This window comes from Kryptolebias marmoratus, linkage group LG22 (genome assembly GCF_001649575.2).
Source record: "Kryptolebias marmoratus isolate JLee-2015 linkage group LG22, ASM164957v2, whole genome shotgun sequence".
Taxonomy (NCBI): Eukaryota; Metazoa; Chordata; class Actinopteri; order Cyprinodontiformes; family Rivulidae; genus Kryptolebias; species Kryptolebias marmoratus.
Window position 1 is genome coordinate 21,866,218 of NC_051451.1, and position 25,991 is coordinate 21,892,208.

Consider the following 25,991-nt stretch of genomic DNA (forward strand, 5'->3'; position numbering starts at 1 on the left):
ACAATATTGATAATATAGTTAAAAGGAAACACTTTCCAAGTTGAAAATAAATTTTATGAGCATCTATAATCTAGTGCTTTCTGTCATTATGTGCCCTTTTTCCTTCCCTTTTTGCTATTTGTCGTTAATAGCATAAAATGCTAAAATTGTTTATTTTTTGAATATATAAGTATGGCATGTTTACTTGTGTTTCAAATAAACATTAAAGTTTTTGTTGGACCTCAAAAGCTTTCAGACTTTCCTGGAAATGAGGTTTGTGATTCCAGGAAAGACACGATTGAAGAAAATAAAGCACTATGAATTACTGGAGGAGGAGGACAGAGTTTAGAAACTGAGGTGCCAGAAGAGAAGCAAGAAAATACCTGATTTTATACTGAAAGATGAACAGAGAATTTGTTCCTGTCTGCTCCAGTAGATGGCAGTAGTGCATTTAGAGTGTAAAATGCTCAGAGGTCACGTGGTTTATACAGCAGCTTGGTTCCGGTCTTGTAGGAAAATCTGTCCCTCTCTGCGTCGATTGTGATTTTAAAATTAGGAGGGGCAAATAAAGAGAAAATGTTATCAAAATCACAGGATTTATTGTTGATGATGAAAGGATTAAACACAGTTAAGGACTTGCAAGTAAATTAATTTGTTTCCATTTTATGTAGGGGGAACAGATTATTTCAGGCGGCTAAAATATTTTGTTTCCCCCTCCTAACCTGTGTTTGTTGACTGCAATGACTTATATGGATATAAGTCCATATAAGTCATTGGTTGACTGACTTTTATTTGTCAGGCTTAAGAGACAAAAGTTGAAAAAAGATCGATTCTCTACGCGTTTAAAATAACACAAAACAGCGTAAAAAGACCTCCACACAAAACCTCGTTTATTTATTTATTTATTTTATTTTGATACCTGCCGATTAAACCGAAAGTTACAACATTGACATGATTATATGAGTAGTTTTTACCGAGAAATCGATCAGAAGCGCCGTGAAAATGGTCAGATCCGCCGGATCCACCTCTCTGGCTGCAATGCGCGCTCCCGACACAGGGGGAACAGATTTTCACATGGGAACAGAATTTCGCACAAGACGGTGCCTATGCTCCACATAATCGTGTCAAGGTTGTAACTTTCATTTCCATCGACAGCTCCTGGTGAATAATAAATAAATAAATAAATAACGTCAAATTAACAAATAAACCTGGTGGGGTGTGGGGTTTTTCTTACACAGACCAAATATTTCAGCCGTGAAGACGGTCGGATCTGACGCTCAGGCTGCAGTGCGCGCTCCCGACGCAGGGGGGACAGATTTTCATGCGGAACAGAATTTCATACAAAACCGGAAGTAGCTGCAAGTGACTACAGGGTAAGGAAAGCAAGTTTTGGTAAGTCTTGCGTAGTAAATGCACGAATTTACATTCTTAATATGTAAAGATTTGTTATATTATAGGAAAGTGACCAGTCATCACTATCTGCCTTGCTGACACGCTAAAGTTTCTCTCTCTCTCTCTCTCTCTCTCTTTTTGTGCTCAAAATGTGTAATAAATAATTTCTACAGTTGTTGTAAATTATTATTGCTTTAATAATTATAATATTTGTGAGTCTGGGCACTAATAATGACATATATTTTTATTATTGTTTTTTTTTTTCAGAAACAGAGGAAGACAAAAGGATAGTCACTGTCCATTCGCAGAAATATGAATTTATTTTTATATGACTGGCTTCAAACAAGTAGTATTAAAGCAGACACAACCTTTGCATTTCTAATATATAAAATAGACATACACATTTAATTTATCCACATTTAAAACAAGTTATAAAATTCAGAAATTCCTCTTGGGTTTTCTTGCAAATACCTGCTATTGACACATTTCAGCTTGACAAGATACATCACAGTGTTTTTAAACTCAGGCACTGAATGGCACTTTATAACTTTTCTTTATGTCATATAGTTATTACACTGTTTTTTTGCACTAAAGTTTTCTGTCTTGGTTTTTTTCCTTTTGTACTTACCCTGTTACAGCACTTTAATCCTGCTGACTTCTGACTCCAGTTACTAGACAATAGAGCAAAGCTTTATCTACACTTTATAGCTCATAAAACTCCTGCACTTTTAATCTTGGAGAGCTGGTGAAATCAGTGCACTGGAAGCAAGCACATTGAGGGAAGGAGAAGACAGGCACTTATTGCAGGCAGCTATGGCTCAAAGTGTCGAACCAAAAGTAGTGATAGTAGGCAGTGGGATATCGGGAATAGCTGCGGCACACAGGCTTGTTAAAGCTGGATTTCAGAATGTGAGGATACTGGAAGCGACTGCAAGGAGTGGAGGACGAATCAAAACAGGCAAACTGGGTGAGTTTTCAAGCACAATTAATTTTGTGGGCTATCTGTAGTTTCACTTTAATCTAATAAAGCAAAAAAGAGATAATCCACAATGATTTATTGCCTAATTAGGTATCAGATACTGAGGTATCAAAAGCCTGTGCATTTTGATACCTTTTTGGTCATCTGCTATGTTGACAGCACTTCTGTTTTAAATTCAGTGTTTGCATCTTGTGGGCTTCAACAAAAAACATAAAAAGTCTAAAAACCTAAAATGACATCCTATAGCATATCTGACCAAATGCAATTAAACTCTTAAATATAGACTTTCAAAAAAGGGTAATTCTGCAACCCCACAAACAAACAGAAACTATCTGAGAATCAACTGGACTAAATAAAGTAATTGTTTTTCTTTATAGGTAATACTATGATAGAGATAGGAGCAGCTTTCATCCACGGTCCATCTAAGGAGAACCCCGTGTTTTGTTTGGCCCGAGACTATAACATCTTGGATGCCAAAGCCCTCACCCCTGAGAACCAGGCTGTGCATGTTGATGAATATCCTCCTCTGGTTCCCAACTGGTTCACCAGTTCAGGTGACAGAACATAGAAACACATCAGCAGCCTTCTTTAACACATCACATTTCTGATTCAGTTCCTGATGTTGGGTTCTTTATTAATGGCAAACATATTGTTTCTAGTACTGTTATTCCATGTGCAGTGGAGGGTTGTTTTGATTAATATTATTATTCTCAGGTCAGAAGCTGAATCCTGAATGTGTGCAACCTGCCCTGGAGTTGTTTCATGAGCTCATAGACAACACTCCACAGGGTAAGAATCACAAGAAACAATCCTGGCCCAGTGTTGGAGATTTCATAAGATCAAAGGTACATTTTTTTATTCGGTGACTAAAACTATGTGTCTGCTCGTATTTATTACCTAAACTGATAACAAAAGAAGGGTTTTTGTGTTTGTTTTTGTGCAGGTACAAAGGCGAACAGCAAAGAGGTGGAAAGGTAAAGACAAGAACACCAGGCAGCTGCTGCTGGGGGTCATTAATACCATGCTGAAGGAAGAGTGCTGTGCAAGTGCAACAGCCTCAATGTATAAATTAGACTTGGTTGGATTTTCTATGTACGAGCATATAAAAGGAGTGGACTGCACCTTCCCAAGGTTTGCACTTCAATACTTCAGATAAACACTTAAAACAAGTAAAAGTTTTTTTTTTGTTTTTGCTTTAAGAAAAATGAATGAGTTACAATTTAGTTTTACATTAGTTTACACAGATTTCTTTTACACAAGTAGAGCTGTTGAAAGTAACTTAAAATGATTTATGTACCTCTTCAATTTAGTTGAACTAATACACTTCATAAAGTATGAGGATTTGCATTATTGGATGAGAAGAAATCTAGCACTGAATCAATTTTTTTTCTTTTTTTTACCATCCTTATTTTGTTATGTACAAAATAATAGTTTTATCTTCTGCTGTATCCACTGTTCTTCTCTGTGAACACACTCTAATGATTACACTATAAAATCAGTAATGTTTCATTATGTTTTGTTGTTGTTGTACTCAGGGGGGGCACTTTACAAAGTAGAGGGCGGTAAACTAAATTTCCAACACATTAATTATCACTGTTGTTCCATTAGTAGTGTATCAACAGTCACATAGCTGCATGAAGCTGTAATATCCAAAGTAGTTTTCAGTATTTTAGTCCATCAGAGGGCTGTGAATGTTTAGAGGCTTACATTATCTGTATTTTTTTCTTTCAGTGGTTTTGAAGGTTTAATCGGCAACTTGATGTCAGAGCTCCCCACTGATATGGTGACTTACAATCGTCCTGTGCACTGTGTTCACTGGAACAACGGAGAAAATGACGTAAATCCTGTGACGGTGGTGTGTGACGATGGGGAGAAGATTGCTGCTGATCATGTTATTGTTACCGTGTCTCTAGGTAGACTTCTCTTTATACATACTTGTGCTTTGTAAAAGAACTAAAAAGCTCTTCTATTTTGATCTAAGCATATTCTAGTATTAAGTTTCTGATTGTTATTTTTACCAGGTTACTTGAAGAAGCACCACTCAACCCTGTTCTCACCTCCTCTTCCATCTCAGAAGCTGCGGTCCATTAACAAACTAGGATTTGGAACTTGTGATAAAATACATGTTGAGTTTGAGTCTCCATGGTGGGATGCTGACTGTGAGATCATCTATCTGGTGTGGAATGATGAGGTCTGGAGATTACTCTAACTTAAAGGAATAGTTTAGATCTTTTGACGTTAGGTTCTTTGGAGAGGTTATAAACAACTAATATCTTATCTGTTATAGATGGCCCTTAGAGAGACCTCAGTTTGGGTAAATGCACATATCTGCTGGCTGGAATGACTGGCTAAAAGCTAGTCGGAACAGGTCAAGACCTAAGTGGTGCATTGCTGCCATCTTTAAACAAGTAGAGTACAACAAATTTATTTTATAACCCTTTACACCACTGTCATTTTCACATTACATGGTTATTCTGGCAGAAACAAGATAATCCTGCTAAAAGTGCCTCAAGGCGGCACCAGAAATGCTATAATTAGCTCTTGCTGTTGCAGTTTGCACTTGCTAATCATTTAAATAACTGTTATGCAAACTTGTCACCAATGTAAAGGTTTAGATAATAGTGTCTTCATGAACCACTACGAAATGTTTTTAGGTTGGAGTTGTTTTAAGACATCAGCAATCCACTGTGATCTTTGCTCCACTTGGACTAGCCAATCTAGTAAAAACTAATCTGTATTTCATCAAACTCTGATCATTCAAAGAGCTATCTACAACATGCAAAATATTATTGTTCAAAACCTTTCCACAGATCTCCATTTCAAAATCTCTGAGGTTTTGCTTTAAATGTCTAACAAGCTTTTAAAATCAAGTGCTCAAATTGCTTGACTATTAACTCTAATTTACCAAAATGGCTAAAAGAGAGATGCACAATAAAGTTTTGTTTTATATATTTTTGTTTTCAGGAGAATATTTCCGATCAGGTGTCAGATTTAAGCAAAGACTGGACAAGGAAGATATCATCATTCAGTGTGCTCAAACCCTCCGAAAGGTCAGCAACGTATGATTCACCTGAACAGGTCCTTCTGTCTGTAAAAGTTTCCACAGGAATCCAATGAGTCAGAAAACAAAACTGACATGATGTACCTTTTTGGTAACTGTGAACCTTTCAGTGGCAGTCATGTTCTCTGTGGCTGGATTTCTGGGCATGAGGCAGAGTTTATGGAGAAACTTCCTGAGGAGGAAATCAGACGTTCTCTCACGGAGCTCATCCATACCTTCACAGGTGAATCTCACTTCTGGTCAGAAAAATATCAGACAGGCTGGTAAATGTTAGGCACTCAAGACATTTACATGAAAATAGTGTTTAATCCAAAATACATTAATAGATTTTTTTTTCTAGTTATAATCACTCTTTAGATGTTTGTACAAGCTGTGTTCACAGGCTTAAAAGGGAAACTTGGTTAGAGCTGTGGTGAATAAATCAACATCTGCTTCATTTTGTGGAATATATCTCTTGATTTATTTTGTTTTGTTTTATTGAATGTCTGGGTGTAGCTTATATGAGAATGGACTTTTTCAGCAAAGTTTTTTTCTATTCAGGAGACACCACCATTACACCAAAGAGAATCATGTGTACCCAGTGGTTTCATGATCCCTGGACTTTAGGGTCCTACAGTCACCTGGCTGTAGGCTGTTCAGCACACGACATCAAGAGCATGATGGAGCCGCTGCCCAAAAGAAGAAACCAGACACAGGTGCTGCTTATTTACACACAAATGCATATTTAGATTGAGATTAAACATGCAGAAACTGACAAATATCTTTTGTATTTTTGTTTATTTTAACCATGTGCATTTGCTTCAGCCCTTGCAGGTGTTGTTTGCTGGGGAAGCAACTCATTCCTGCTACTACTCCACCGTCCATGGAGCACTTCTGACTGGATGGAGAGAAGCTGATAGACTCATCTTACACCATTCTTCTAGCGGCTCTTTCCCCTGAAACCAACAAAGTTAAATATTAAACACCTGCTCAGATTAAATTTGTCTCTTTTAAATGGTGTTACTGGAAAGTCTGCCTTTTTTGTCTGTTTAACACAGGAGCGTCAGGCTGTTTCTCAGTAACACCAAAGCCCCCACCTACACTATAAAAATATATGGTTCTGTAAATGGTTCAATAAAACATGTCGGTCATGATAGTTTCTATAAGAACACGTAAGCAAAAACACAGGAGGGCGCATAACAGCTGGAAAGCAGAGGCAAAGTTCAAAAAAAGTAGTTATTTAACCTGGAAATGCTGTGCAGTAACTAATCAGACAGATTAGTGAGGTTGTGTTTATTTAAGGTCTTTAATAGTATTTAGAAAACAGGTTTGTAGTCAGGAATGTGTAGCTGTGAATGAGAAAGCCGGAAAGCAGATTTTGTTGGGCAGATGGGGATAATTGTGTCTGTGATGACAGAAAAATTAGTAGATTTTGACTGAATATGTTTAACAAGAAGTAATGCCCATAAATCAGGACTACAAGATGAACTGTATGAACCTGTATATGTGAGAACCTAAAGTTTTCCATTTATTAATGTTTAGAAACCTTTCATTAAAAACTAACCATGTTTTAAAATAAATTGTTAAAATAAATGTGTGCTTTGCATGAATAAAACTACACAAAAAGTAATAAAAAAATCATGAGTATATAGAAATATGAATATTGATCAGAAATGAGGTGAATATTAGTTTCTTATGATTTAGAAATATTTAAATAAATTTTGTTGGTCAGTCAGAACAAGCCATTTCTACATTTTAGAGAGCAAGGACAGTAAATATTCTTTATGAATACATGCAACTAAGAGCCTAAAATAAAGATGGTAAGATCCACTGGAGGTAAAAAAAAACGTGGTGTCTGCATTATGTAAAATTTGAAAAAAAAAAAAAACACATAAAATTAGAATAATAGTAAAGACAAAAATTATTGTTTAGGCAAACATTGTTTTTTCCCTCAAATCCTTACAATTTGTATGTGGTATTTTCTTATTCTTTAGTGTTTAATTTTATTTAACATCATGAAAATGTTTAGGCCCTTTCGAGGTTTCAGAAAAACCTTTATTTTGAAATTCTTGACCGGAAAATGGTGTCCCTGCTAAGGCGGAAGTACACAAAAACGGTTCAGCCTGTCACAAACTGGCGTGAGTCTGCAGCGCATTGACTGTAGGAAACACTGTAAAACACATTATATACGGTTTCTGAGATCCAGACATGGCCGGAAACGTGAAGATAGTGATTGTGGGATGCGGGATATCCGGGGTAGCTGCGGCACACAGGCTTGTTAAAGCTGGTTTTCAGAATGTGAGGATACTGGAAGCGACTGCAAGGAGCGGAGGACGAATCAAAACAGGCAGCCTGGGTGAGCGATGAGCAGAAACTTTACAACACCTGGGCCTAACGAGACGAAAGTGACTGACAGCAGCGACATGAATGCCATTTAATGTAAAAGCAGCTGGTTTTCCATGAGCTCAGATTTATAGTTTAATCATGAGTCACTTCAGGTTTAGCACATAAAGCCAGGCAGGTAGTATGGGGTAGAAAGTGAAAGTTGGAAGATAAACCATGTGTAAACCAAATGTCAACACATTTTACTGGTATATTTGCAGCATATTGTTGCACCAAATTAAAGAAAGAGATGTGAAGATCTTCATAAAAACCACAAAGCAGTGCAAGCTCAGTCTGATTTTGACAGTTTATTTACAGGTGAAAACTTAAAAGTATGTCCTGATATGTAAACTTTAGACTGAAGGACACATGTTCTTAGTTTGTACCATTGCTGCACCCAGATGAACATGAAATGTCACAAGAGCAGTTTGGTGAATATTAAACTAACTTCTGTACGTTCAGCACTGCAGTCTGAGATGGTTTTACTTTTCTTCACATATAAAAACGAGAGCAACATGCCCTCTGGTTACACGGGAATGTATATAATGACATTTCTCTTTATCAAACAGACGGGTCAAATTTACCCTCCCTTCCCAAGCTGACATTATCTAACTTTTACCTTTACACTGCAGTGGAAAAGAAAAAGAAAAGATTGTAAATGCAAACTTTACTCTGGTACAATAAAGTCTTATCATATGTCTTCCTAGAAGGAGAATGAGTTTTTATCATCAGAGCCATAACCTGTAAAACCACAGGTTTCCTAGGAGTAATTAATGTCACATGTAGTTCAAACATCTATATGTAACTTTATTAAATCAAAAGCTTACATAACTGGTTTACATAGTCATAATTAAAGTCTGAGCAATATGGGAGTGAATGTGATGTACGCATGTTTTTTATCTTTAGGAAATGTTTTTAATTCTTGTGAAAAAAGACAATAAATTGTGTTAATAAAAAAACAGGAGAGCCAGAGATTTATGATCAAATGCAACAACACATTGATGTTGGTATGGTTGTGAGTGAAATAAACAACACATCACTATTTCATTTTAGTAATTGTCTCAGTATTAATGGCAGTATAACTGCTGTGAAGACATACAATCCAGTTTAGTAAATATTCTTTTTGTGTGTGTGCTGCTGGACAATATGTGTGTTTTTTTTTTTTCCTGTTTAGGTGATATTATTATTGAGATCGGGGCAAACTGGATCCATGGACCATGCGAGGAGAACCCCGTGTTTTGTTTGGCCCGTCAGTATGGACTTCTGGATCCAAAGGCCCTGACCCCAGAAAACCAGGCCATAGATGTAGGAGGACATCCCCAAGGGCTTCCCAATTTCTTCAGCAGTTCAGGTTGCCGAGAATCAAAGTCTGCTAAAGTTTAAATGTGAAAGTATGAAAGTGTAGCACGGAGATGAGTTTAACACTGGAGAGAGGTAGTTTTATTTTTCTTGAGGCTTCTGTGCAGATGAAACTCATGCTTCTCAACTTGTGGTACTCAGTACTAGCTCCCTCTAGTGACAACTAAAAGAAATGTTGATTTTATCCAATTTCTGTTTGGCTGTGGGCATTCTCATGAAGTACGACATGTTATATTAAGTTTGTGTTTTCTGTAATGTGTTCAGGTTGGAAGCTGAATGCTGAGGACGTTTTTCCAGCTCAGGAAATGTTTGCTGAGCTGATGACTGAATGTTCAGAGTTCCAGTGTCAAAAAGGAGAGCCCTGTGCCAGTGTGGGAGATTTTATACGCAAAGAGGTCTGTTTCTTTTATCGACTAGAAAATAATGTTGGCAGCGTCTCTGCTAATACTATCACTAACTGGAGTGTTTCAGGTTTTCTTACAGCTCGGGTGATTTGTTACTTTCTGTCTGCAGGTGAAAGAACGAGCAGCAGAGAAATGGAAAAATATCAACCCAGCCACCAGATGTCTGCTCCAGTGTATGATCAGTAACATGTTGAAGGCGGAGTGCTCTATTAATGGGGCCCACAGCATGGATGAAGTGGGTTTGGGGGCCTTTGGCCTTTACAAGAGTCTGCCTGGACTGGATTGTACTTTCCCAGGGTTCGTACTGCAACACTCTGCACTTTTATTGCAGCAAACTGCGCTAATTTATAGACAGATTCTAAACTGAGGTTTACAGTTTGGCAGGATTCATGCAGAATCACACACAGACGGTATACTTTACTTAGAAGTTATTATTTTTTTGTGTGCAGTGGCTACGAAGGTCTGATTAAAAACTTGATGTCGGAGCTCCCTGATGGTTTAGTGACCTACAGTCATCCTGTACAATGTGTCCACTGGAACGATGCAAAGACAGGAAACTCAGTGATGGTTGAGTGTGAAGATGGAGAAAGAATCACTGCAGATCATGTTATTGTAACAGTGCCTTTAGGTAATTTAATTAAATCATAAACCCACTGGTGGATCAGTCGTTTACTGCACCCTCAAACCTGATATCTTTGTAACTGAGGCTGCACAGATCAGTGTTTAAAAAAAGTGTTTTGTGCAACATAAAGTCAGGCCTTCTGATATATGGTCCCTTTAATTGTTGCTTTATCAGGATACCTAAAGAAACATCATTCAACCCTCTTCCATCCTCCCCTTCCTCTACACAAGCTGCACTCTGTCCAGAGGATGGGTTTTGGAACAAACAATAAAATATTTGTGGAGTTTGATGCACCGTGGTGGGATGCTGACTGTGAGATCATTTATCTGGTGTGGGAAGACGAGGTGAGACGAGCATTTGTTGTTTGCACATCTAATAAAAGGCAGCACAACTGTTTTTACTTATGTTTCAATTCAGGCAACAAAAAAAAATCCTTTTTATATCTCCTGCCATGATTCAGGATGTTATGGTGGATCAGATCCCAGATCTGCAGAGATCCTGGATAAAGAAGTTGTTTGGTTTCACTGTGCTCAAACCCACTGAAAGGTCAGATGTCACATCAACGATGACAGGTGTGATTTTACTGCCTTTAATGGTGAATGATAGTAAAGTTGTGTTTTTGAGTTTCCATCTCAGGTACGGCCATCTTCTGTGTGGCTGGATAGCCGGGCATGAGTCCGAGTATATGGAAACACTGTCTGAGCAAGAGGTCACATGTGAAATCACACAACTGATTCGCAGGTTTACAGGTGAGGAACGTCAGACTCTAATGTTATTTTATTTGCGGGTCAAGCAGTGAAGCTAAAGATAATTTTACCCTTTCTTATATCTCCTTTTTCTAGTTTTGCTGTTAAAAACTCCTGAAAGGTTTTAAAATGATAGTTTCCTGTTTGTCCTTACAAATATATTTTGACTGATCCAGATGTTGCGACTTTGTCCTCCTGAACTGCCTGGCCTTCAAATCACTGCTTGCAGTTACATCAAAACTGTTTTTGATCTATTTGGAATGACTTAAGTGGACTCACCACATGTGTTCAGGGAACCCCACTGTCACCCCACGGAGGGTCTTGCGCTCTCAGTGGTTTCAGGAGCCCTGGACATGCGGATCCTACAGCCACCTTGCCACAGGCTGTTCAGAGCAAGACCTGGACAACATGATGGAGCCCCTGCCTCCGAAGGGATCAAACGCACCAGTATGTACATGTTCATACTCAGAGCAAACACACCCTCTGTTATACAGTCATGACAAATCCTACGCACTTACTATTTGAAATCTATAGTTTTATAACTCGGGACATAACTGAAAATGATCTGATTTTAAAGAAGTATTAAGATTATGTAAAGGAAAGAATGTAGGTGCTGCAGTGATCCTGCATTTATTTTTTGCAAATACTGTTCCTGCATTTTGGGTTAGTTTTTCTTAATTAAATAATGACGACGCATAAAAACACCTGAGGTTGTATTTACCTCCTTACCTTGTAAGTACCAAATGATGTTTGAGTATGTCCTAATTTTTAAAACCTTAAAAATAACAGTTTAAGCCACTACATTTTTCATATTTCTAAACGTTTGGCGCCTCTCAGCCCCTGCAGGTGTTGTTTGCCGGGGAGGCGACTCATTCCTGCTTCTTCTCGACCGTCCACGGAGCTCTTCTCACTGGGTGGAGAGAAGCTGACAGACTCATTTCTCACTATCCCTCCATTAGTCCGTCCGAGCTTTCCAAGTCAAAACTTTAAAAGAAGGAATATCACTGTGGCAATGAAGGACGATCAAATTTACTGTGATATTAAACTTTCTCTTATGTTTATTATAAGATGAACAGTTAACAAACAAAGGGAGCTAATTTGATTGGTTGAGTGCAAAAACTGATGTTGATTTGGATTAGTTACTAATCTAAGCAGCTGCATTAGAATCAGTGTTATACATCAATTTATTAATTATTTATTAATTATGCAAGCCATTTTGTATGCTTTTCTATTTTTTAAACAATGCTGATAATTCACAACTTGTCGGAAATGGTAATGACTTGGCAAGGTTGTGTTTAAATACTGACAATGTTTAAAACGGTTCGCAGATTTCCTGTTTATCATAATGGATATTGTTTTTGAATTAACTAGAATTAACTGTAGATAAATTCAACCTGCTCTGTCTCTTGTATAATGTGTGAATGTTTTATATAAAACAATCACCTGAAGTGTCTGTCTTGTTTTCTTAAGCTTCTAAGAATCATTTTTAATAAAGAAAAAGGAATTACAAGGGTATACAATAAGTAGAAAACAATAACTCACTGAGCAAAACTTTATATATTAAACAGGTTTTAAATGTGTTCACTACCACCTACACACACACCTTCTATAAGACTGAATAAGCCAGATTATTTGAAGAAATTACTCTGGTTATCTGACAGGAAGAATTTACATTTATGTTTCATTTACTAATAGAGTTCAAGTCCCATTCTGTAAAATTTGTTGATTTTTCTTTTAGCCAGCAGAACATCAGTTGATTAATCAAGGCACAAAAGGAAAAAAATAAAATAAAATCAGGGCACAAATCACTGCTGCCTATTAGTTCTGATCCAAGTAGTTAAACTTTAAGCCAGCAGAGGGCGCAGTTGTACCAGTTAATAAAGAAAGCTCCTGTTATAATATGACCGAAGAAGTCCAACTGCTTTGTAGCGGAACGGAGTTGTTTAACAACCGATTCAAGTCGGTATGTAAACAGTGTAGCACACCAGTAGGACTTTTTATGTAGCGCTTTTTGTAACACAAATAGAAGGTAGGGGTTATTATATTTTATTCAGAAAGCGGCCATGAAGCTTTATCGGGTGCTCCGTAATGTCGACATGTTTCGGACTGTTTTTGACTTTGGTGAACGGGAAGTGGCTCACTGGTTCCCCGGGCACATGGCTAAAGGTGACACATTTACTCAGCTCCAGAGTGTGTAACATGTATTGTGGTTTTGTGTGTTTGTTTATGCGAAGTAAACGCTGAACTGTGACGTAAAATGTGCTCCCCTTTTAGGTGTTTAATTGTCTTTTATTCGCAGGACTCAAGCAGATGAAAGCCAGCTTGAAGAAAGTGGACTGCATCGTAGAAATTCATGATGCCAGAATATCCTTTTAAAGTTTAAACTTGTCATCTTACTCTGAATTACGATCTTAACTTTAATGAAATCGTGTTTTTTAAAATAATTTCATTGGTTTCTTTAAGACACTATAGGGTCTTTATCAATTAAATAGCCCATGAGGGCCCTAACAGGTTGTTCTGACTGTTGTGTTTCTTAATATTCAGCAAATTCCTTTCTCTGGGAGAAACCCCATGTTTCAGGACACACTAGATGTCAGACCACATCTGCTTGTTCTAAACAAGATGGACCTCGCTGATCTGTCCAACAAGCAGGTCAGAATGTTTGCCGTTATATTCAGCAGTCACTGATTAACAGCATTTTTTTAAAGTCTTTACGGAAACATTTTATGTGTTTCTTTTGCATTTATGCTTCAGAGAATCTTGAAGAAACTAGAAAAAGACGGGGTGACGAATGTTCTCTTCACAGACTGTTTTAAGCAGATTGACAGCAACGTCAAAAAGGTGAAGGTCATCCACAGACATTTGACTGGCTGAAATTAAATCACAATATTAACATAAATGTAAGATGGTTTTCTTTTTTTTTCTCTGTAGATGGTGCCCATGGTGCAAAAAATAATTGAGACCAATCCCCGTTTTAACAGAGAGGAGGTATACGTGTTCAGTACACATTTCCCAGCCAGCAGTGCTCTCTGTCGCTTTAACTTTAAACCCTTTGTTTTCAAATAACTTTAGATATATTTTTATTTCACGTATCCCTCGAAATAACAATAAGCTACATATTGACTTAGTGAGAATTATATTTTATCTACAAATTGTAAAAGTAACAATAATAATACTTTTAGTAAGCGATGAGCAACACTTAAAAAAATCTTTTCTCTCTTCCTAATTAATATGTAATTTATATTTTCTTTATACAGCTATCTGACAGCAGGGTTTAGTCAATAAAACTCACAAGTACCACTGCTTCTTTAAGACAGTCAAAAAGTCTCATTTCAGTTACTTTCTAGATTTTACTTTTAATGGTTTTACTGTGCAAGTTATTTTATTTATAAAAAAAAAATTTTGTGCAATGTTTTGTATTTTAATTTACCTGCAATGCTTTATAAAATAGCTTTTGTACAACACTTTGGTTAACAAGGGTTGTTTTTTAAATGTGCTATAGAAATAAACTTTGACTAATTGATTGATTAATAAAAAGCCATACTAAATAAAAAAAGTCTTAAATAGTAAGTTTGAGTTTAAAAGGTCCCACAATATGACCTACAGTCATAATAAAGCAAATACACTTTCTTTTTCATAGAGGTTTTACAGATCAAAATATAATAATAATAATAATAATAATAATAATTTAAGAAGTCATCTGGTTCTTACCAGGTTCCAAAATCAGGTAAATAATATTTTGGATGAACAACAGCACATGAAATATTTTGTTGTATTTATTTTTTTTAATTTACCAAAACCTAATTAACCTCCTAAGACCTGAACTCTTGTATGGCATGCACTTTTAGTTTCTCTCTGCTGTTTGGGCTGATTGGGACCTGATATGAATCAAGGAATGTTAAGCAAAAAGTGACGTCCACACATGTGGACGCCAGGTTGTAGGAATACATCAACTCCCAAACTGAGCAAATTTAGAAATTAAAATTATTTAATTATGAATGTATTTATGTGTCTTCAGCTTAAAATTTTAAACCTCACTGCTTAATCTATGTAGTTGTTTTGTTTATGTAGTCATTTCCCTTTACGAATATTAAGAAAGCAGTGGTCCTGCTCTGACTTGATCCTGTCTGACTTTCAGAACAGAGATTTTTGCCTGATGGTGATTGGAGTTCCCAACGTGGGGAAGTCATCTCTTATTAACTCACTGAGGAGAACAAACTTGAAAAAAGGTACTGAAAAAGTTCTTTCATGTTTATATCACAATATGTGGCCTCCACAGATATAAATGGGATTTTTAATCCCCATTTCAGGTCGTGCATCTCGAGTCGGTGGGGAGCCAGGAATAACCAGAGCTGTCCTGACTAAAATTCAGGTGTGTTCAGAAACAGTTTGGATCTGTTTCCACAGGTTTAGGTGGACACACAATAAACCCATACATCATTTGCATGTCTTTGTTCTCAGGTGTGTGAGAGACCCTTAATATACCTGCTGGACACTCCGGGAGTATTGCCTCCTAAGATTGAAAGTGTAGAAACCGGCATGAAGCTGGCTTTGTGCGGTGAGCTGAACTCTGTTTTTTTTTTTTTTTAATAGAATGATTACTTTCATTCAGGAAAAACAATGTTAGCGCTTCAAAATGGGTGGAACTTCTATTGCATTGCTTGTGAAGGAGATTTTTCTAAATATTTTGTTTTTTAATCCAGGAACTATACTGGACCATTTGGTGGGTGAAGACATCATCGCTGACTACCTGCTCTACTCTTTGAACAGGCTGGGCAAGTTCAGGTGTGATTTTTAGTTTTAATTATTTTATTTTTATCTTTTAAATTATAATTTTGCAAACCTCGTGCCTCTTGTTGCTCAGATTCCTCACTGTGTGAATGTTTATGTGCAGTTATGTGGAGAAATATGACCTCCAAGAGCCGAGCGACAACATCCAGCATGTCCTCAAACGCATCGCTGTAAAACTAGGAAAGACTCAGAAGGTCAAAGCCTTCACTGGAGTGGGTAGGGAAAAAAAAACATGCCATGTTGTCTTTTTACTTCACTTGATTGTTTCAGTCTTAGCTGTTTTATGACACATTTCACAGAAAATTCACATCTTTAAAATATGTTTGTTCTTTGTCTCGTTCAGGAAGTATCCGAGTCACCATCCCAAACTTCACAGCAGCAGCTTACGATTTTATCAGAGCGTTCAGGAAAGGAGAGCTGGGACAAGTAATGCTGGACTGATATGAGCCATATTTATTTCTCAACCTGAGTGTCTTTACATAAATAATGTTTGTGTCTGCTCTGGAACAACACACAAATCAATCTCTGCATCCTTTGTAAATAAAAGAAATCACTTTATTTATCATCAAAGTTCCTTTTATAAAACACAAAAAACAGATAATCAGTGTAAATAGGGTATTTATTAGCATAAAGACAGTGATTACAAATTGTTTATTTATTATGTACATAAGTGTTGCAGAATAGAATCGATTGCACTTATAGCTATGGAACAGTCTGTTGCTCCTGAGAAAGGTCCTTGGGATTTATGGACACATCAGAAATATTAAAAACAGGAATAAATGTAGGAAAAACCAGGTGGCCTAGTAAATAATGTTCACACATCAGTCTGAGGAAGTCATTTGATACGTTTCAGGTGTGGTAAAAGGGTATGAAAACAGGATTATGACCACAACAGGGACTGATGCCAAAAGTTATTCTGAATCTGACCCTAAAAATACAGTCTGAAAATTAGATTTTTGAAGAACAGACAGCAACAGTTGCAAAACTCGCTTACTTTCTTCCTTAAATGCAAATACTAGCAGCTTTAATGGTTTCACCTTGGTTTTGCTGTCAGTCTTGTGGAGTGACAGTTCAGCTGCATTTCAAGCAAGTTGAGGTTTTATTATAAGATTTAAGTCTGTTTACATGTCTCTCTAAGGTGCACAGAGTTCACTTAGCATCTTTAATAGAAACAACAAAATTAGTATTTTGTGGTGCGAGTTCGGCAGTACAAGTTAGCTATAGGAATTTAGTTTTTTTTGGTACAGAGGGGAAAATAAATCTCTTGACAAAAGTGCTGACTTCATTTGGTGAAATGTGAGAGGGAACACTATGCTGGTAATGTACATTTATCCAAATAACTGTGTAAAAACATACAGTACAGTGATGTTTGTGATTGGATCCTTTTAATCATTTTGTTGCACCTTCCGCCCTGGGTTTAGGCTCAGAAAATTACCCGAAATTGCGGCATGAGAATCTACAGTATATAGTCAAGTAAGAGTCCGTACTTTGTGGTAAACGTTGCAACAATGAGAGAAACCACTTGAGACAGGAACGACTCATTCTGAGTCGAGCTGGACATTAGTGCATCAAAGTAATTGGTCCTGTTGTAGTAGTCCAGCTCCTCGTCTGAGCTGTCCGTGTTGCTGCGGCGGTAAGCAGACGCGTACCATTTATCCGCCGATAACGCCACCGCTGCCCCAGCCGCTGCAGCACTCGCCACCCTCACCGGGGAGCTCCGCCCTGCCACCCTGAACCGGGAGCGAGTCCCCCCATAGGCACCCCCTCCCCGGTAGGTCCCAGCCGAAGAGCTGCGCGAGGGGGATCCACGAGAGGAACCCCGGGACCCTCCACGACCGCCCTTGGACAGAGCAGGCTCACACAGGAACGCAGAGAGCAGGAGGCAGGTCCAGCATGTCGCCACAACCTGCTTCATCCCTGACATCTGTGCAACGACAGGGAGGAGAAAATGAAATAGATACTACATCTGTTTTAATGTTTACAATTAGACTGAAACACAAAGGAGTTGTCATTAGATTTTAGGTGGCACATCATTTCAGCTTTTTCAGAAAAAAACAACAACAAAACAAAAACGTGAATTCACATGTGAGCCCATGTGAAAAACCATGTAATTCAGCACGTTTTAGGCAAGATTGTGATCTTCTACATGTGATGTCCAAAAATGGATTTTTGTCCCAAACCCACATGGAAGACGGACATGAAATACTTCACATCTTAGTTTAGAAGAATCCGACAGCTAAAGAATCAAATGATTATTTTGGAGATATAATTATATTATTGGATTATATTGTGTAATATTCACATAATAAAACCAGCGTCAAATATGCGTGACTGACTGCACTGGATCAGTGATGGTGTGATGCTCAGTCCTGCTGAATTTCTTCCTCACTGATAAACATGTCTGTGCTGCACATATTGGTGCACTCTCTTAAAGTAGGTCACTTACAGCAGCCCAAATATGCTCACAACAGGCATATTCTGATGGTCAAGTCTCCCTGTATATGTATAAAATTATAATAAATTCCCAGCCTGATGATAAATGAAGCAGACAATTAAGAAAAACAGCCAAAATTTGAAATACATGACTGTATGTTCGCAGGTGACTGCTATTCGGTGGATTAAATGTGGAAAAATAGAAATAATTTCATGAAAGGATTTACCAATGCCAGGAAAAAGCTAATTGATGCACGCATAAAAGATGCTTACCTCTCATAAATTGGGCCACACAGCACCCTGCGTGGATCGTGTTTAAAAAGAATTATTTTAAAAGCATGCAGATGATAAACAACATATAATGACAGGTATTTACCTTGTTGTGTTACGCTGTTAACCCCTCTGATGCTGAGGCCCACAGGGGGAAAATGAAGGGGCTTGTCTTCGATGCAGGCTCGCTCACGCAGGCGATCGCGAGAACGCGCAGCGCGCTCACACAGGCGCACGAGACCTTACAGAAAAATACGCATCTCTTTGCGGATATTATGCAGCTTCAAGTATTTTTCAAATTTATTTGTTCAGATTTTAAGATAGTTTGTGGTCATTTAAAATATCTTTATGATAAGTCTTAGATATTGTTTTGGCATTTTTCTACATTTTTGAAGTCATCTTGCATCTATATGTCGTAATTTGGTTTATCGTAATGATTATTTGTGCAATTTGTTGTTCATTTGTTTGTGAGCACAGTCACTTTTGACAAATACCCATTACCTTAATAACGCAGAGGGACTAAAAATGCTAAAACTAGCCTTTTTACGCCTATTTGTAACTAATCCTTTTATTATGAGAGCCTTAATTGAAGTAGTTGAATATAACAATGAATCAAAGCATAATGGGTGTTTAATAAATTATTGATGTAACCAAAATTACTAGTTTCCTTCTTAAATTAATCATTATGAATCGATGTACACTGCCTGCTTTACCTACCGCGGCCACCAGGTGGCGGTAGCGCAAGTTTCCTTACACGCCGCCGCAAGAACATAAATAAAACGGCAAAGAAGAGTGCAGGAGAGAAAGGAGCAGCTAGTGATCCCGAGCCAAAGTTCAGTGTCACTTTGATAAGCATGGCCTTCCTCTGCAGAAGTGCTGCTTTGCTGCTGAAGCCCTCCAGGACAGCGCCGGTTCTCCTGTCGGCCGGCCGCCTCTACAGCTCAGGTGTGTGGTCAGAAACCCGCCGGGCTCCGTTTACCGTCGAGCATCGACCGACTGGGGCTCCAACGCAATGTCAAGAAACGAAGTGCGATCACTTAGCACTTGCAAACTTTTTTTTTCCTGCAGCAACATTCGTGTTGCACAGAAAAAAAAAATATTTGCCACTGTTACATCTGATATTTTAAACTTGTACAGTTTTGAATTTCTTCCAGACAGCAAAGATAGCAGGGTTTTTTTTTTTGGATAACATGCAGCGTTAGCTTGGATTTTTACAACACAGAGTAAATATGCAATTGTTACAACTAGAATTTATTAGCTCATATCAAATGAAAATAGTGTTTATTCAATTTGCATAGCTGATTTCTTTGGTTGTAAGTCTGTAGGACTGGTGACCATACTATGCTTTACAAATATTTTATTTTTCTTTTGTTTACATGGAATCTGACTTGTGCCAGCTGGTTCATAAAGAATGCAATTTCTTGCTTAAATTGTTAAAATTATTCAAAGCTTTTGGTTTGATTTATTTGTGCTAATAAATCCGCTTTGAAATATTAATCCTAGTCAATCTAACTCATGATCTTCAGTTTGAAGCAGTGATTCCCAAACTTTTTTAGCTTTCTGACTCACAAAATAATGACGGAAAAGACCTCACCTAAAGTTGGTTAAAGAATACTAACTTTGCTAAATCCGCGGATATAATGACATTACAAACATCCTCAACTGCTGTTTTTATAATAAATGTACTTCTGACCACTGTTATTGAAAGAAATTCTACAAATATTCATCATTAAGTTTCTTTTAATTTCTGGGGATCTCAAGACCCCTCACTTTGTAGATGTTAGCTCTTCTGAAGAAAAATAAATGAATCTAGACCACCTGTCTTGTGCTTAAAAGTGTGTTAAGATGTGACCTGAGCGCCACTGTTGGTTTTCTCTTCATGCAGGTGGTCAGTATGAGTATATTTTGGTGGAAAAACGAGGTGAGAGCAGCAACGTGGGTTTCATTCAGCTGAATCGACCCAAGGCTCTCAACGCCCTCTGTGACGGTCTGATGAAGGAGGTGGGACAGGCGCTGGACACCTTCGAGGCTGATGCACACATCAGAGCCATTGTCATCACCGGCAGCGATAAAGCCTTTGCTGGTGAGGAAACTCACTGAAAATTGTTTCTGTGAATGTTGTCGACAGGAATTTTACGTTAGGTTTATGATGCGTGGTGAAGTTGAATTCCGCTGTTGTTTGTTTGCAGCCGGAGCAGATATTAAAGAGATGCAGAATCGAACCTTTCAAGAATGTTATGGAGGAAACTTTCTGGCTCATTGGAACAGAGTTTCCACCGTGAAGAAGCCTGTCATCGCAGCTGTTAATGGATTTGCTGTAAGTGTTACATTGCTGTTTTGTATTAACATAAAGGTGAGAGACAGATGTTAAATCAAAAATAAATCACACTGATGACAAACATTTGAAAGCAAGAAAATAAAAAATAGGATTTTAGTATAAATAAAAACACCCATTGTCTGTTCCAGAAACAAATCTCATGTTTTCTTTACTTTTATTCACCGCTCCTCTTCATTCTGTTAGCTTACGTTTTAATTTACATTGTGAAGAGGAGCAGAAGGGAAACAAAATAATTTGGCTCGATCAGAACGTGTTTTCATCTTATTTCTCAGTTTTTACATCCTCGATTCCTGTCCTCCTGTCTCTGTCTCTCCTACCTGGAATATGAGCAGGAGAAATAAGGGAGAAAAGAGTCCTGGAACAAGGCTTTTCACAACATCAGAAACCTTGTCTTGAAAATCCCTAATGACAAGCTGCACGTGGACTTGGGTTCAGGAACGTTATTGTGTTCAGATGAGTGAAATTGTTTCATGAAATCAGCTCCAGGCCAAAGGACAAGTGTTTGTGTCCCTTAGAACTCATTCTGCACTTTGTAACGATCTATATTTAATGTTTTTTACATTTTATAATGTGCCGGGTGTGATATGAAAATGTTTAAAACAAGGAACAGTTTTCATTTGTTGGTTATGTTTGGGTTTTTATTCCAGCTGGGTGGAGGCTGTGAGCTCGCCATGATGTGTGACATCATCTACGCCGGAGAGAAGGCACAGTTTGGCCAACCAGAAATCCTCCTGGGGACAATTCCTGGTAGAGACTACTTTCTGTCCAGTGGAAAAAAATCGATGCTTATGGATCCATTCTTTATAACTTTTCTACCTGCAGGGTCGGGCGGCACCCAGCGGCTGACTCGCGCTGTCGGCAAATCCCTAGCCATGGAAATGGTCCTAACAGGAGACAGGATTAACGCTCAGGAAGCAAAGCAATCTGGTAACGACAACTCCACAAAGCTGGTTTGGTCAAAGTTCCTTGAGACGGTTTTATTTTTAGAAGAAATTATAATTCAGATGATTTAATAATTCAGCTTCACTAAAGTTTAGAAGACAGCTTTGTGCTTCTATACCTCTCAGATAATTACTCTTAAAACTCTCATTAGAAAGATAAAATTATTCTCAATAAGAGCTTTTAAATATGGTACTATTGCACTTATCAAATGCTTAATGATAGACTTTAAAATTAGCGTTTTTAAGCAGTATTGTTACTATAAACTACCTCTACGTCTGCTGGCAGAATAGACCTGCACTTTAATAAACATGCATGCTGTGTGAGTTTCTTACATTAGTTTACTATGGGACTTAGTAGCTGTGTGTTTCCAGGTTTGGTGAGTAAAATTTATCCTGTGGACCAGCTGGTGTCGGAAGCTGTTAAATGTGGGGAGAAAATTGCTGCCAATTCAAAGCTGGTCACGGCTATGGCTAAAGAGGCTGTCAATGCAGGTGTGTGAAGGTCTTTTGTGAACATTTAAAACCTGAAACATTGACTGTCTTTGGTTTTGCCTGACTTGTTTTTATTTTGTGCAACTGCAGCTTTTGAACTGACTTTGGCAGAGGGGAATCGCTTGGAGAAACGTTTATTCCACGCAACGTTTGCAACTGTAAGTTTCCTCTAATAGTTTGTGAGATGGTTAGCACTATTTCTAACAGCAAATTCCTTACCTTTAAGTCTGATTTCTTTTTACTTTTACAGGATGATCGTAAAGAAGGCATGACTGCCTTTGTAGAGAAAAGAAAGGCCAGTTTCCAGGACAAGTAGATTAAGAGCTCAATGATCACGAAGTGTTTGCTGTCACTTGGTCACTTCCTCATTGGTAATACATTACAAATAATGTAAAAAATCCTGAGTGTAGTGCAGCAAACAGGTTGTAAATATCGCACAAAAGTGTCCAAGTAAAGCCTCACCTGTTGGAATGTACTAATACAATCAAATTCTGTCTGGGTGCAGAAGGTTTGAGCAGAATTATGATTTAATAACTGTGTGGAGCAGGAGGATTCAATCTGAGTGACTTGTTCTAAAATTGCTTTTGTCAGCTGTAGCGACTCTTTTTCTGTGTAAATTTTACAAATAAAGTAAAAGATTGATTTTCATTACTGAAGCCAACACTTGAAGATACATAATAACTGCTGTATTTATTACGTTGGGGGATTTTTAACCACACTTTTCAATTGTAAAATCTGAGTACAGTTGCTTACAGTTCACATTTGCTAATGAATAAATGGCCTCGTGAATTTCTGGGACATCTGAAATGTCTGTGAAATTCTGGGGTTGTGTATTTTTAAACCACTAGGTGGGGCTCTTGTAGTGTTCAGGTGTCTAAACTAAACTGTATGTGAGATAGTAAATCTACATTTTTTTTTTAGAGATTAACAGACCCCAAATGTGAAATTTCCATTAAACATAATGAAACAAAAAAATAATATTTTTGTAGAAATTGGAACTAAATTGAAAAAATATTTTTTCAAGACAAATGTCATTGCAAAATGTGTCTAATCAATATCAAAGGCAGAAATTTGGCAGTTTTAAATTATGATAAATGATCTTTTGAAACTAATATGCTAGAAAAAGTATGTCTACACGGACTGATATAAAACTCCAGTTCTGTTTTGGTTGTTGAATTAATTTTCTCTAAAAAAAAAAACCCCAAAAAACAGCAACAATATTTTGAGTTGAAACACAAAGTTAAAACATTGCTGTAAAAATATAGTTTAGTCAAGATTTCTATTAACTCGTTACTGAGCATGACAGACAAGTTTTTAAAAAATTCCACACGGTTTATTTACATTTAGTCACTATGCTGTATTTACTTACTCCAATATCTAATATTTGAGTTGTGGCAGGCCTGTTTAATGTGTCAAACACACAACTTACTCAAGTATAATGTGGATGTATTGCACTACATTTTAAAAGACCAAATAGTTTGTCTTTATCGAAGCTGTAAAGAAACCATTTAAATCAATGTTGTTGTAATATAATTATGCACCACCAGGGGCAGCACTGAGCTCAGAACTGTTAATCCAATCGAGTGAAGAAGGCACCAAAGTGTAACGTTCAATGACCTCGTTAAATCGTACGAAAATACATTGTTAGGTGTATTCCATCTAAATAAAGTGTTTTTGAGGCACCACATAGTTATATCTAAATAAAATGTCCACTTCTGTCTCCGAGGTGTTTACCTGTTCTCTACAGCTTGTAACCATCTCGGAAACAACGTTATTTAGGGCGTTGAGTAAGCTAACATAAGTTTAACCCTTTAAAGGCAAAATACACGCCAAACGTTACATTCTACTGAAATTAAATTCAATAGGCATGCCAAACTAAGGCTCGAAATTAAGCAGAGTATCTCATTACCTACAGCTTTTCCTCACAAACTGCTTTCAGGGAGTAGATGCTGTTTTTTTACGATATAAACGTGAACGCAGCTTGGTTTGGACGGTGCGCTTCTTTTACACGCAAGGATTGCTGCACAGGCGGGGTTCTTGTTCTCTACAGGCGAACAAAGGCGAGAGCTGTCTCCGCCCGTCTGCTCAAGCCTTTGACGGGCAGAAATGAGACGTTGTGGCCAACTCCCAGGTTATTTGTGTCTCAGTTACCATTTGCCACGATTTACTGGAGAAATACGTTTCATAAATTCTCACGAGTTTAAGGACATAACGTGAAAAATAAAGGAAACACTGGACTTCTGTTCATGCAGGCTTCTGCGTAAAAAATGCATGCAATACTTACAAAACAATATAATACTTTAACACCTTTTTGATTTGTATCTTATAGTTCAAATATTATCATGCTTATGAAACTCTAATTTTACTACATTTATTTATGTATATTAGGCTGCTATTTCTAAATACTGTGCCAAAATAGACATGTACTATTAAAACTACAAATTCTGTATATCTTACTATAATAGTTAGGCTGCTTTAAAAAGCACAAAAATCACAAGTGGGCATTTTGATCATTCATTTAGTTTGTTCTTTAAACAGAAATAGAAAGGAAAAAAACAGCTCTCACATACTTAAATTTTTAATTTCACAGAAAAATGGCGTCTCTTCATTCAAAAATTACATAACCAGTGTTGGATTATAACCAGAAAGTGTTTCTGTTTTTTTCTTGCGATTATCACCACCCAGCTCCTTCTGTTTAAGAATCATTTAACAAAACTGCTGCAGCTTTTTTTTTTGGAACAACAGTGATCCACCATCATGCTTAATATTTTAAAGTGGAGACTAATCGTTTTAGCACACTGTCCACTAAGAACTCAGTGGACTCAGACAGATCCAGCCATGTAATCCATCCCTGGTTTCTGCCACCATTGCAGCATCACTAGGCAGGTCACTCTGCAGCAGCAGACGATGCTGCCTGGGATGAATCTGCTGACTCTCGCTGCCGCTGCTGGGAAATAAATAATGAAATATAACGTGCGCCTCTGCTGAGTCATGCGTTGTCCTTCACATTAATGCTATCAGTGGTGTGGACTGTTCTCTTTGACCCTGCACGCTGTCCACGTTTGACAGGGCGATGCTTCGCAGCGAGTCGTCTTTATCCGCATCCCAGATCTTTCAGCGGTGGAACTATAAACAGGAGAGGAGCCAGCTGCTTGAAGCTGAACGAACTGCCCCATATTTCGCCTTATGATGATCGCTGCGGCGTTTTTAGTCCTGCTGAGACCGTACAACATTCAGTGCGTCTTGCTGTTGCTGCTGCTGCTGCTCGGTACTATTGCGACAATTTTATTTTTCTGCTGTTGGCACCGGAGGCTCCGTAATGGGAAGCACCCAATAAAGTCTGTTCTCTCCGGTGGACGCTCCAGGAGCCGCGGTGAGTAGCGCAGGCCAGCCTCATGTCTCCATCCTGACTATTACAGCCCCATAAACGCATTCGGTTAGGCTACTCCAGCTATAGCAGTCAATAGGGCCTAACTATCAGACATCTGCAGTTTAATTCTGTCAGATGACATAAACAGGAGTTGCATCACTGTGCGCAAAGACTCTTGGTTTCACTTGATTTTGGCCTAATCCTATAGGCTAAATATCATGGGAACAACTAGGCTTATGTAAAAAAATCCTCATGTCATAAAAATGTTTGATCAAGCTGTCTCACTGTAACATTTGACATGTTATCTGTCCTGTAGTTGGTCTCCGGACGCATCATTTTCGATCAGAGGTAGGAAGAACTTTTCACTTCATGGTTTTCTCAATAACAAATCTGTAGTGCCTACTGCTTCTTCCTCGTTATAATTAAAAGAACAAACGCTGTCTAAAGTCTACT

General features: G+C 37.8%; 5 protein-coding genes across 20 annotated transcripts in view; 4 read left to right on the forward strand and 1 right to left on the reverse strand.

Annotated features, from left to right (window-relative positions):
* The first annotated feature begins 768 nt into the window (after nt 1-768).
* si:dkey-275b16.2 (peroxisomal N(1)-acetyl-spermine/spermidine oxidase) lies at nt 769-12,351 on the forward strand. The gene is made up of 21 exons (XM_017413080.3): nt 769-1,371; nt 1,639-2,338; nt 2,728-2,904; nt 3,065-3,195; nt 3,294-3,481; nt 4,082-4,263; nt 4,372-4,541; nt 5,315-5,400; nt 5,522-5,634; nt 5,952-6,106; nt 6,216-6,348; nt 7,591-7,746; nt 8,947-9,123; nt 9,396-9,526; nt 9,645-9,832; nt 9,985-10,163; nt 10,332-10,501; nt 10,618-10,703; nt 10,794-10,906; nt 11,196-11,350; nt 11,741-12,351. The coding sequence occupies exons 2-21, from the start codon at nt 2,185-2,187 to the stop codon at nt 11,891-11,893; spliced, it is 2,997 nt and encodes a 998-aa protein (XP_017268569.2). The 5' UTR covers nt 769-1,371; nt 1,639-2,184; the 3' UTR covers nt 11,894-12,351.
* A 463-nt stretch (nt 12,352-12,814) lies between these two features.
* Nucleotides 12,815-16,252, forward strand: mtg1 (mitochondrial ribosome-associated GTPase 1). The gene is made up of 11 exons (XM_025005228.2): nt 12,815-13,069; nt 13,203-13,267; nt 13,451-13,555; nt 13,658-13,744; nt 13,835-13,891; nt 15,042-15,132; nt 15,214-15,275; nt 15,365-15,461; nt 15,607-15,688; nt 15,798-15,910; nt 16,038-16,252. Exons 1-11 carry the CDS (start codon nt 12,967-12,969, stop codon nt 16,133-16,135), a joined length of 960 nt encoding a protein of 319 aa, XP_024860996.1. The 5' UTR covers nt 12,815-12,966; the 3' UTR covers nt 16,136-16,252.
* A 42-nt stretch (nt 16,253-16,294) lies between these two features.
* On the reverse strand, nt 16,295-18,821 carry sprn (shadow of prion protein). The gene is made up of 2 exons (XM_017412766.3): nt 18,504-18,821; nt 16,295-17,618 (listed from the first exon to the last, which is right to left on the reverse strand). The coding sequence occupies exon 2, from the start codon at nt 17,616-17,618 to the stop codon at nt 17,151-17,153; it is 468 nt and encodes a 155-aa protein (XP_017268255.1). The 5' UTR covers nt 18,504-18,821; the 3' UTR covers nt 16,295-17,150.
* A 348-nt stretch (nt 18,822-19,169) lies between these two features.
* Nucleotides 19,170-22,829, forward strand: echs1 (enoyl CoA hydratase, short chain, 1, mitochondrial). The gene is made up of 8 exons (XM_017412779.3): nt 19,170-19,342; nt 20,283-20,480; nt 20,587-20,714; nt 21,383-21,482; nt 21,558-21,662; nt 22,049-22,168; nt 22,259-22,326; nt 22,419-22,829. The coding sequence occupies exons 1-8, from the start codon at nt 19,252-19,254 to the stop codon at nt 22,482-22,484; spliced, it is 876 nt and encodes a 291-aa protein (XP_017268268.1). The 5' UTR covers nt 19,170-19,251; the 3' UTR covers nt 22,485-22,829.
* Nucleotides 22,830-25,073: 2,244 nt separating this feature from the next.
* The window catches only part of dst (dystonin), a 94,715-nt gene continuing 93,797 nt past the window's right edge, over nt 25,074-25,991 (forward strand). For 6 of the 16 annotated variants that reach the window (XM_017412872.3, XM_017412874.3, XM_017412879.3 and 3 more), the window contains exons 1-2: nt 25,075-25,541; nt 25,855-25,886. In XM_017412872.3, the coding sequence (XP_017268361.1) occupies nt 25,355-25,541; nt 25,855-25,886 (219 nt within the window). In that variant the 5' untranslated portion in view covers nt 25,075-25,354. Of the gene's footprint in view, nt 25,542-25,854; nt 25,887-25,991 lie in introns of all 16 variants that reach the window. The other 10 variants (XM_017412868.3, XM_017412869.3, XM_017412870.3 and 7 more) reach the window with 5 other exon arrangements.

Excerpts from the sequence above, each read along its gene's own strand:
- si:dkey-275b16.2 (XM_017413080.3), top strand. The coding sequence starts at position 2,185 with ATGGCTCAAAGTGTCGAACCAAAAGTAGTGATAGTAGGCAGTGGGATA. Across the intron at positions 3,482-4,081 it reads GTGGACTGCACCTTCCCAAG|TGGTTTTGAAGGTTTAATCG; the intron begins GTTTGCACTTCA and ends TTTTTCTTTCAG. Across the intron at positions 9,833-9,984 it reads CTGGATTGTACTTTCCCAGG|TGGCTACGAAGGTCTGATTA; the intron begins GTTCGTACTGCA and ends TTTTGTGTGCAG.
- mtg1 (XM_025005228.2), top strand. The coding sequence starts at position 12,967 with ATGAAGCTTTATCGGGTGCTCCGTAATGTCGACATGTTTCGGACTGTT. Across the intron at positions 13,556-13,657 it reads CTGATCTGTCCAACAAGCAG|AGAATCTTGAAGAAACTAGA; the intron begins GTCAGAATGTTT and ends TTTATGCTTCAG. Across the intron at positions 15,689-15,797 it reads AACAGGCTGGGCAAGTTCAG|TTATGTGGAGAAATATGACC; the intron begins GTGTGATTTTTA and ends GTTTATGTGCAG.
- sprn (XM_017412766.3), bottom strand. The coding sequence starts at position 17,618 with ATGTCAGGGATGAAGCAGGTTGTGGCGACATGCTGGACCTGCCTCCTG.
- echs1 (XM_017412779.3), top strand. The coding sequence starts at position 19,252 with ATGGCCTTCCTCTGCAGAAGTGCTGCTTTGCTGCTGAAGCCCTCCAGG. Across the intron at positions 20,481-20,586 it reads CAGCGATAAAGCCTTTGCTG|CCGGAGCAGATATTAAAGAG; the intron begins GTGAGGAAACTC and ends GTTTGTTTGCAG. Across the intron at positions 21,483-21,557 it reads CCTCCTGGGGACAATTCCTG|GGTCGGGCGGCACCCAGCGG; the intron begins GTAGAGACTACT and ends TTCTACCTGCAG.